The 11,869-nt window shown below is 37.8% G+C and overlaps 1 protein-coding gene across 1 annotated transcript in view; it reads right to left on the bottom strand.

Moving 5' to 3' along the window:
* MYBL1 (MYB proto-oncogene like 1) overlaps positions 1-11,869 on the bottom strand; it is an 81,669-nt gene that overhangs the window by 15,515 nt on the left and 54,285 nt on the right. The window contains exon 10 of the mRNA XM_042782169.1: positions 4,162-4,395. Within this exon, the coding sequence (XP_042638103.1) occupies positions 4,162-4,395 (234 nt within the window). The remainder of the gene's footprint in view (positions 1-4,161; positions 4,396-11,869) is intronic.

Below are 11,869 nucleotides of genomic sequence, written 5' to 3'. Positions count from 1 at the left end.
CAATCCTACTTCTGTAGTGATACTGCCTCGGAAACCCAAGGAGGGGTCGCTATGAGTCGGGTTTGACTCGACAGCACATAACAACAACAACAACAACAACATCAAAGAATAAATCAAATATAACTCACCATAAAACATCACATTCTACTTCACAGCAGAAAAAAACACTATCAAAATCTACATTTGGTAATGTGCATAAACCAAAAAAAAAAAAAAAAAAAAAAACTCACTGCCACTGAGTCAATTCATACTCAAAATAATCCCCACTGGGTTTCTGAGATGGTAAATCTTTATGAAAGTAGATTGCCCAGTCTTCCTTCCACAAAGTGGCTGGTAGGTTTGAACTATCAACCTTCTAGTTAGCAGTCAAATGCCTTAGGCATTGCGTCACCAGAGCTCCTTAGTAATATGTATGGAAAAACGTTAAAAAATATTCATATACTTTGATCTACAAATTCAATTTAACCTAAGGACATAATCCTAATTTTGCACAAAACTTTATATATAAGCATATTGTTAATTATAATATTGAAAAACTATGTATCACCTATATGTCCAATAATGCTAGTACACTGAGTATATAAATGAACATTTATAAACTTATATGGTGAAATATTATTAGTCCATTAAACATCAAGTTTAAAACACAGTTAACAGAGACATCTCATGAAATAATGTGGAGAAACCAAAAAAAAAAAAAAAAAAACCCACAAATGTAATACTTAAGTGTATATATGGTATGATGCCACTTTGGGCTTAAAGAACATGCAAATTTGTGCATTTTATGTATCTACAATATGAATTTCCATATGAAAAGATACATAAAGTTGTTAACTCTGGGCTTATGAGGAATTTTAATTTTCTTTACATATTGTCTAGTTTTCAACTATCTCTAAATGTACAGCTTGCATAATAAAAACTAATTGCTTACATATACATTTACCACACATACACACAAAACCTAGTTGGTACTCAGAAAACTAGGAATAGAAGGGAAATTCCCCAACATTATAAAGGGCGTTTATGAAGAAAACCACAGCTAACACCATATTCCAAAGGGAAAGACAGAAAGCTTTCTCCCTAGTATCAGGAACAAGATGAAGATACCCACTTGTACCACTTCCAGTATATGCTATTCAACACTGTACTGGAGGTTCTAGCCAGAGCAATTAAAGAAGATAAATAAATAAAGGCATCCAAATGAAAATGTAGAAGCAAAACTATCTCTATTTACAGATGCCACGGGTCTATATATAGAAGATCCCAAGGAATCCACAAGACAGCTACTGAAGTTAATAAACAGATGCAGCAAGGTTGCAGGATATAATATCAAAACACAAAAAGCTGTTATATTTTTTATACAACAGCAATGAAAAAGCTGAAAAAGAAATTAAAACAGTTTCATTACAATTAAAAAATAAACCAAATCCACTGCCATTGAGCCAATTCCAAGTCATAGCAACCCTATAGGACAGAGTAGAACTGCCCCATAGGGTTTCCAAGGCTAAAATTCTTTAAGGAAGCAGACTGTCTCATCTTTCTCCCACAGAGCAGCTGGGGGGTTCAAACCACCAACCTTTTGGTTAGCAGCCCATCACTTTAACCACAACACCACCAGAGCTCCTATATTTTAAAATACAGTACCTAGGAATAAATGTAACCAGGGAGATGAAAAACTTGTACACTGAAAATATTGCTGAAAGAAATTAAAGACCTAAATAAACAGGAAGACAACCCATGTTCATGGATTGGAAGACTTAATTTGTTAAGATATCAATACTATTCAAACCAATCCTATCCAATTCAACACAATCCCTATCAAAATTCTAACAGCCTTTTTGCAAAAATGGAAAAGGCATCCTGAAATTCATATGGAACTGCAAGGGTCTCCAAATAGCCCAAACAAATCTTGGAAAAGAAGAATAAAGTAGGAGGACTCACATTTCCCAATTTTAAAACATAAAGCTACAGTAATCAAAACAGCCTGGTATTGATATAAGGATAGACATATAGACCAATGGAACAGAACTGAGAATCCAGGAATAAGCCAATTGATTTTCCACATCTATGGCCAATTGATCTTTGACAAGGATATCAGGTCTATTCAATGGGGAAAGAATAGTCTCTTCAACAAATAGTGCTGGGACAACTGGATCTCCACATTCAAAAGACTGAAATCAGAACTCTATCTCACACCACATACAAAAATTAGCTCAAAATTATCAATGACCTAAATATTAGAACCCATGAAAATCTTAGAAGAAAACATAGGGGTAAAGCATCAAGACGTTGTTTTTGCCAATGAATTCTTGGATATGACAACAAAGGCATTAGTACCAAATGACAAAATAGATAAATGGGACTTCATCAAAATCAAAAATGTTTAAGCATCAAAAGACTGAGCAACAAAGTGACAAGAGAACCTACAGAGTGCAAATAATATTTGGTACATATCAGATAAAGGTTTAATATCCATTAATAAAGAAAGTACCCTTACAACTCAACGAAAGCATAACCCAGTTACAAAATAGGTAAAAGACTTGGGGGGAAAAAAATTTCTCCAAAGAAGTTATACAAATGGCCAATAAGCACATGAAGAGGTGCTTAACATCATTAGTCGCTCAGACCAAACCCACTGTCATTGAGTTGCTTCTGACTCACAGCAACCCCCATTGGGTTTCAGAAGCAGTAAATCATTACAGAAGTAGATTGCCCAGTTTTCCTTCCATGGAGTGGCTGGTGGGCTTGACCCACCAACTTTCTGTTGCCTTAGGCACTGTACCACCAGAGCTCCTTCATTAATCACTCTCACTAGCTGCTGTGGAGTCACTTCAACTCATAATGACCCCTCCCTTGGGCTTCCGAGGTGGTACCACTATGGAAGTAGATTGCCCAACTACTTCCAAGGAGTAGTTGGTGGGTTTGAACTGCCAGCCTTCTGGTTAGCAGTCAAATGCCTTAGGCACTAAATAAAAAACACAATGAGATAACACTTCATACCCACTATGATGACTACTAGGAGAAAAATGGAAAATAAGTACTGGGGAGGATGCAGAGAAAGTGGAATGCTTGTGCACTGCAGGTAGGAATGAAAAATGGTGTAACCACTGTGGGCAACAATTTAGCAGTTCCTCAAAATGTTAAACAGAATTACCATATGACCCAGCAATTCCATTCCCAGGTATATATCCAAAAGACCCGGAAGCAGGGACTTCTGCAAACAATATGTCAATATTCATTGCAGCATTATTCACAACAGCCAAAAGGTGGAAACAACCCAAGTATTCATCAACAAATGAATGGATTAATAAAATGTGGTAAATATATACAATGAAATATTATTAAATCATAAAGAGAAAAGAAGTTTTGATATATGCTACAACATAGGTGAACCTTAAAAACATGATGCTGAGTAAAATAAGTTAAACAAAAAAAAAGATCAATATTGTATGATTCCACTTACATGAAATACCTAGAATATGCAAATGCATGGAGAAAACAAAAGTGGTTAATAAGGCTGGGGAAGGGAAAACAGGGACTAATAGCTTAAGGGATAACTGAGCTTCTGTTTGGATTAATGAAAAACTTTTGGAAATAGTTGTAATGGTTGTACAACAGTGAATTTAACTAATTTCACTGAATTGTACACTTAACATGGCAAATATTTTGTTATACTTTTTTTGAACATTTTATTGCGCTTTGACTGCTAACCAGAAGGCTGGTCCCACCAGCCACCCCTTGGAAGGAAGGAAGGCTGGGCAATCTACTCCCGTAGTGATACGGCCTTGTGGACACCCAAGGAGGGGGGTCGCTCTGAGTTGGATCCAACTTAGTGGCAGTGCATTTGGTTTTCTGGTTTTACGTAAAACTAACACAGAAAATCAGTTGTCTGATTATGTGCAGACATAAATTGTTCTGTGACATTGGTTGTGACTGTTATATGTATTTTACCACAATCAAATTTTTTAAAAAACTAATTATTAAATTTTTAAAATTCTATATAAGAAAACAAATCTATACAAAGCACACACTGAAAAACATCAGAACCAAAATTAATCATGGCATACAAAGTAATGTTGGTGTACATTAAACTGGAGTTCCTGAGAATGAAATCATGTAACTAAAATTGAGCTTTTGATAATCTCACAATTTCAAACTTACAGATTCAATAAGTTCTAGAGTCTCTGCGAATTCTGGAATAGTCTGTAGAGATGACAGCACAGCATTTGCCTCTATGGCCAGGAACTTTGTGGGTGAATTCTGCTGAGCAGACACAGTCTGATTCTCATCCATACTGTAAAACTCACTTGTGTGCTCCTCAAGGCTATTTAGAGTATTAGACATGCTATCATCCATAAGGAAACTACCAGACCAGCTAGAAAAGCTTCCAGTCTGCTAAAAGTACAAAAGAAATATGAGTATTATTTGTCATTTTCAACATAAGCATAAATTTTTATTTCAAGTTAAAGTTTTTTAGTACAACATATTTCACATTCAATTCAGTTAAAAATACAGTAGCATATATACTGTCTCATCAAAATTTGTATAATTTTTTTCTTTAAACCTCACAGCTTGAACTATGTATCTTTTTTCTAACAATTAAAAAAAAAAATCTATAAAATCATAGTGAAATAAAGCAAGCATTTACCTATAACATAAAGATCAAACTCTAGAATCTGGCTTCTCCCTACCTTTCAAACTTCATTCCCAACATTTCAACTCACACACCCTCCCCCTCAAGCATACCTAGCTATTAAAAACAAACAAAACATTGCCATCAAGTTGATGGTGACTCACAGCAATTCTATAGGACTGCCTCCATAGGGTTTCCAAGGCTGTAATCTGGTAGCATAGTGGCTAAGGCACTTGACTGCTAACCAGAAGGCTGGCGGTTCAAACCCACCAGCCACTCCTCGGAAGGAAGGTTGGGCAATCCTACTTCCGTAGTGATACTGCCTCGGAAACCCAAGGAGGGGTCGCTATGAGTCAGGGCTGACTCGATGGCACATAACAACAACAACAACAACAATCTTTCCAGAAGCAGGCAGCCACCCACATATCTGTCTCTTGTGGAGTGGCTGGTGGGTTCAAAACTTAGACTTTTCAGTTAGCAGCTGAGTGCTGCTTTACTTGAAATTCCCCAATGAATTATACTCATTTACACTTGAATGTCTTTACACATACTACTGCTGTTCCCTGCATCTAGAATATTCCTCCTACTGACCAGGGAAACTCCTATTCCCTCATTTAAGACATTGTTTAAACGTCGGAAAGTACTCCATCTAATTACAAACTTTTACCTGTTCAAACAGGACTTCTTCCAAGAATCCTTCTCTGACTATCTGACTCTTTAAGTACAGCACCTTTCCTACATGTGCTCATAAAGCTTTGTGACTTAGTTTATCAAACTATATCCTCTGGTTCTTATCTATGTCCCCAATGTAACATAAATCCATTGAAGTCATTTTTCATTATCTCTCCAGAGATGTACACTTGGCAATTTATCTTTTGAGCCGAGTTTCTCATAATAAATAATAAAAGAGGCCTTAAATAGTCATAAATTAGAAACAATATGTAAAGTGCATAGCACTGTCCAACAGAACTTCCAGATATGATGAAAATGTTCTGTACCTGCTGTCAAATATGGGAGCCACTAGACACATGGACAACTGAAGTGTGGCCAGCACAGCTAAGGAACTGAAGTTTTTGTTTTAAATTAAATGTAGTTAGTGGCTAGCATATTATAGAGAACACACTGCCCTGCCTACAAAAAGTATTCAATAAATGGTACCTATTACACTGGGATCACCATGAGTCAGAATCAACTCAATGGCAACTGGTTTGGTTTATGTTATTACTGCAGGCAGTCCCCAACTTATGACAGGGTTCCATTCTGACATCTATCAGTTCTGATGTAAGCTGAATATCTCATTTTTTTAAAAAAGTTTTCATTATTATTGCCATAGCCAGCAGTGTTTTAAACAGTAACTCATAACATTAAACATCTGCAAGTGAACAGCCTGAGAATAACATCAGCAAATTAAACACTGGTAGCATTTGACTGCTAACCAGAAGGTTGGGAGTTCAAACCCACCAGCCACTCTGCAGAAGGAAGACTGGGTAATCTACTTCCATAATGATTTACTGCTTCAGAAACCCAAAGGGGATCACTATGAGTCAGAATCGACTCAATGGCAATGAGTTTGGTTTTGTTTGGTTAACATTGTATGTAGTACATAACATTGGGAGCTCTGGTAGCATAGTGGCTAAGTCACTTGCCTGCTAACCAGACGGCTGGCGGTTCAAACCCACCAGCCACTCCTCGGGAGGAAGGTTTGGCAATCCTACTTCCGTAGTGATACTGACTCGGAAACCCAAGGAGGGGTCGCTATGAGTCAGGGCCGACTCGACGGCACATAACAACAACAACAACATAACATTAAAGATGCATTAAAAAAAAGATGGTCATAAGTGTAGTTCATCATAACTCAAATCATAAATTTGGTACTACCTGGACTATAAATAAAAATTAATTTCTGAAATGTGCTGGATATAACAATAAAATGTTAAGTTGAAAGTGAACTAAAGTGAAAGAAAAAATCTTCAAGTTACAAAGCAAGTTCCAGTCATTTTAAAGTTTCTAAAACTAATTAAATCAACCTTATTTCATTAGTAAAATCCCCTTCTGAGTTTATAATCAATTTCTGGAGCAGCTTCCAAACCACATGCATTTCAACTGAGTTTGCAGGTGGGAAAAACATCCAAAAAATGAAGAAGGAGGCCACCAGAAAAACTATAGGGTTGCAATCACAAACCTGAATATGAATCCCCCTATGTATTTTAGCCACATGAAACTCTCTTAGCTTCTGTGTTCTCATCTTTAAAATAAAGATATTCCACCTACTTCACAAAGTTCATATGAGGCTTATACAAGAATATGTATAAAAAAATATATTTTATGCATGTATGGAATCTGTCATATTAGGTGCAGTAACTTTTTTCTAGAGTTAATAATACCTTTATTCAACAAGACCTTTATGAGAGTGGATTTTAAATAGGACTTACAAAAGAAATTACTAATTTTTTTCTTTTTTTTACACTTCTTAGTTATTTAGTGCTGCTATAACAGAAATACCACAAATGGGTGTCTTTAACAAACAGAAATTTATTTTCTCACAGTTTAGAAGACTAAAAAAGTCTGAATTCAGGGCACCAACTCTGGCCAAAGGCTTCCTCTCTCTGTTGGCTCTGGAAAAAGTTCCTTGTCTCTTCTGAGCTTCTGCTCCTGGGTAATCTTCACGTGAATTAGCATTTCTTTCTATGCTACCAGAGCTCCTTAATATATATATAATATCCCCATCTCTGCTTGCTAGCTTGTGTTTAAGCTCTTATATATCTCAAAAGAGACTGACTCAAGATATATCCTACACTAATCCTGCCCCATTGACATAACAAAGACAAATGATTTCCAAATGGGATTATAACCACAGGCATAGAGGTTAGGATTTATAACACATATTTTTGGGGATACAATTCAATCCATACATTCCAACTTCTGAGACCAAAATATCATGTCCTTGCCACATATAAGTAAAACACATTCACTCTATCACATCATCCCAAAAGTCTTAAATCAACTCTAACTCCAAAATCTCATCTTCTAAATCATCTAAATCAAACAGGGGTGAGACTTAAGGTATATTCCATCCTAGGGCAAAATTCCTTTCCATGTGCAAACCTGTGAAATCTAGACTACAAGTTACCTGTTTCCAAAATACAAGGGTGGAACAGGCACAAAGTAGACATTTCCATTAGAAATGGGAGAAAAGTGGATGGAAAGAAGGGATAACTGGCACCAAGCAAGTACAAAACCCAGTAGAAGACATTATATTAGCTCTCAAGGCTCGAAAATAATCTGTTCTCTGAAACTATCTAGCCAATGGTCCTGCCCTCCATGCTCTCCGTATTCTGAGTGGAGGCCCCTCAGCCCTGGGCTTCAGCTCTACCTTCTAGATTCACTGGGATGGCAACTCTGCTCCCTTTGCTTTGGGTGGCTCCATTCTCCTAGTCCATCTGAGTGGGAACCCTATCCTTCTGGCCCCAGTAGGCCCCATTCTTCTGCCCCTTGAGCTAGCAGCCCTGTCCACTTAGCTTTGGGCAGCAGGCCCATCCTCTTGACCAAATTAAATGGCAGCCTCACACTCCAGACCTAAATTGGTGAATATCTCTTTGAAAGCAAAGACCCCAGGGTCCCACCCTTTGAGATCTCAGAGGATATGGCTCTACCCTTTGAGGCTGAGGCAGCTCTACTTCCCACACTTCTTTCAATAGTTTTGCTGAGCTCCAAGCTACTCCATGGGAGCTCTGGTAGCATAGTGCCTAAGGCACTTGACTGCTAACCAGAAGGCTGGCGGTTCAAACCCACCAGCCACTCCTTGGAAGGAAGGTTGGGAAATCTACTTCCATAGTGATACTGCCGGGGGTTGGGAAGGAAGGTTGGGAAATCTACTTCCATAATGATACTGCCAGGGGTTGGGCAATCCTACTTCCGTAGTGATACTGCCTTGGAAACCCAAGGAGGGGTCGCTATGAGTCGGGGCCGACTCGACGGCAAATAACAACAACAACAACAGTGATACTGCCTTGGAAACCAAGAGGAGGTCGCTATGAGTTGGGTCTGACTCGATGGCACGTAACAACAACAACAACAACAAGCTGCTCCATGGATGGTTCTTTTCTTTTCTTGGAGAACAACAGATGTACAGATGCCTGTTTCCTGCCTGTAGAATTCCAAGACTGATGGTTTTTCTGCTGTGGTAGTTGATTAGATCCATCTGTCACAGGCTTAATCTCTTTAACAGAAGATTATGTAGCCACATCCTTGGTGAAAATTCTAGGGCATGTGTCCTTAGTTTGTAAACAGAATTTTCCAAATCTAAGTTTTATTTTCATTTTGCATAATTCATTTTTAAGTGTCTCTTTCCTTTCACATTTTACTATAAGCAGCAAGAAGAAACCATGTGCCCCTTTTAAGATCTTGTTTAGAAATCTCCTTAGTCAGATATCAAAGTTCATCACTTGAAAGTTCTACCTTCCACCAAATATTTGAACATAATTCAGTAAGTTCTTTGCCATTGTATAAAAAGCATTGTATAAAAAGTTCCATTGTCCAATCATATACTCATCATTTTTCTTTTAAACCTTCAACACAAAACACATTTAACATCCACATTTAGCAACATTCTGTTGCTGGTGCCATATGTATTCTCTAAGACAAACAGACTTTCTCTATTGCTCTCCTCACCTCCTTCCAAGTCTTCATCAGCATCAGCTTTGACATCTGTAATTCTACCAACAGCTTCTTCAAGGCAATCTAGGCTTTTAATAGCAGGCACCTTAAAACTCTTCCGGCCTCTATCCACTACCCAAGTTCAAAACCACTTCTACATTTTAGGTATCTGTTACAGCAGCACCCCACTCCCAGTACCAAATTTTGTCTTAGTTATCTAGTACTGAAATACCACCAAAATACCACAGATGGGTGACTTTAACAAACAAACTTATTTTCTCACAGTGTAGGAGGCTAGAAGTCTGAATTCAGGGTGCTGGCTGTAGGGTTAGGTTTTATCTCTGTCAGCTCTGGAGGAAGGTCTTTGTCTCTTCTGAGCTTCTGATCCTGGGCAATCTAGACCTGGTTTGTCATTTCTCTTCTCCTATCTCTGCTTGCTAGCTTGCATTTAATACCCACAATCATATATAGGTTTGGCAGAGGATATCTATATACATGTATTTGTATATGCTGTAAATGTATCTATGTATATAGCAGAGCAAACAGGGGGCAAACACATGAAAAGTTCTTAGCCATAACCAAATACCTTGTGGGAAAGAGTCACTGGGCTTAGGACCACAGTCTCAGTAAATAGCTAAGTCAATTGGCATAACACAGTTCCCAACAGTGTTCTGAATTCTACTGTGGTGAGTAGTGATGGGAGTCTTAAAAGCTAGCAAGTGACCATCTAAAATGCAACTATTGGTCTTTCCCCATCCAAAAAAAAAGAAGAGTGAAGAAAATCAAAGACACAAGGAAACAATTAGCCCAAAGGACTAATGGACCATGCAGACCACACCCTCCACTACCCCAAGACCAGAAGAACTAGATGGTGTCCAATTACCACTACCAATTGTTCTGATAGGGGCCACAGAAGGTGCTGGACAGAACTAGAGAAAAATGTCAAACAAAATTCAAAATGAAAAAAAGACCAGATTAATTGGTCTGATAGGGACTGGTGGAACTCCTAAGACTGTGGCCCTTAGACACCCTTCAAGCCTGGAACTGTACTCACCCCTAAAGATCACTTTGTAGCCAAACACAATCAGGCCTGTAAAGTGAACAATAGCACTTGAAAGGAACATAAAAAAAAAAAACAACTCACTGCCTTGGAGTTGGATGCAACTCACAGCGACCCCTCCGAGGCAGTATCAAAAGACTGGTAGATTGCCCAATCTTCCTTCTGAGAAGTGGCTGGTGGGTTTGAACCGTCAGCCTTCTGGTTAGCAGTCAAATGCCTTACTCCTCAGAATAAACAACCATATAAGATCAAAAGGGCAGCATTTGCCCCAAAACAAAGTCAGAAGGTAGGAAGTGTCAGGAAAGAAGGAAGAATGGAAATGGGGATCCTAAGGAAGAAGTGGTAAAAGGGGTGTTACACTGAGGGAATTGCAACTAATGTTACAAAACAAAATGTGTATAAATTGCTGAATAGAAAACTAATTTGTTCCATAAACTTTCACCCAAACCAGTTGGGGTGGGGGAAGCAACTGATTCAAGATACACCCTACCCTAATCCTGCCTCATTAATTTAACAAAGACAATCCATTCCCAGATAGTATTAAAACCATAGGCAAAGAGGTCAGTATTTACAACACACATTTCAGAGGAACACAATTCAATCCATAATAATGTTAATTATTTAATCAAGTTATACTTTACCATCAGATTAAAAAAATGATATACTACTATAAAAAAATCCAAATTATTAATGATAAAATTATCTACAAATGTTGACTCTCTAACAGAATTATTTATTTGCAGTTTCTTAATGAAACTGAAATTAACTTTAAGAGCCCACAGTTTACCAGTTTTAAAACAGAAATTGCTTTTCCTATGGTATATATCTTGCCTATTATAATATGTATCTTACCTATTACAATTAATGAGAACTCTGGTAGCATAGTGCCTAAGGCACTTGACTGCTAACCAGAAGGCTGGCAGTTCGAACCTATCAGCCACTCCTCAGAAGGATGTTGAGCAATCTACTTCTGTAGTGATACCACCTCGGAAGCCCAAGGAGGGGTCGCTATGAGTCAGATCCAGCTTGACGGCACATAACAACAATTACAGTTAATAAATGTCATTTTTAAAGGTCCAAAACCCATTAAATTGGGAAGAGACAGCCTCTTTAGCAAATAGTGTTTGCAAAACTGGATATCCACCTGCAGAAAAATGAAACAGGATCCATACCTCACCCCATACACAAAAACAAACTCAAACTGGATCAAAGACTTAAATGTGAAACCCAAAACTATAAAATTCATCAAAGATAAAATAGGGGCATATCTGGGAGTCCTCATTTATGGCATAAATAGACTATCAAGCATAACCCAGAATGCACAGGAGGTAGAAGAGAAGCTAGATGACTGGGACCCTTTAAAAATTAAATCCTTATGTGCATCAAAAGACTTTGTCAAAAGGGTAAAAAGAGAACCTACAGATTGGGAGAAAATATTTGCCTATGACATATCTGATATAGAACTTACCTCCAAAATCTATAGAAAACTTCAACACCTCAACACCAAAAAGACAAATAAC

The sequence above is a fragment of the Orycteropus afer genome, unplaced genomic scaffold, assembly GCF_000298275.1.
Source record: "Orycteropus afer afer isolate SDZICR_OR568_19922 unplaced genomic scaffold, OryAfe1.0 scaffold00252, whole genome shotgun sequence".
NCBI classification, from domain to species: domain Eukaryota; kingdom Metazoa; phylum Chordata; class Mammalia; order Tubulidentata; family Orycteropodidae; genus Orycteropus; species Orycteropus afer.
Note: the sequence above shows the minus strand (reverse complement) of the source record. Positions and strands in the feature narration are given on the sequence as shown.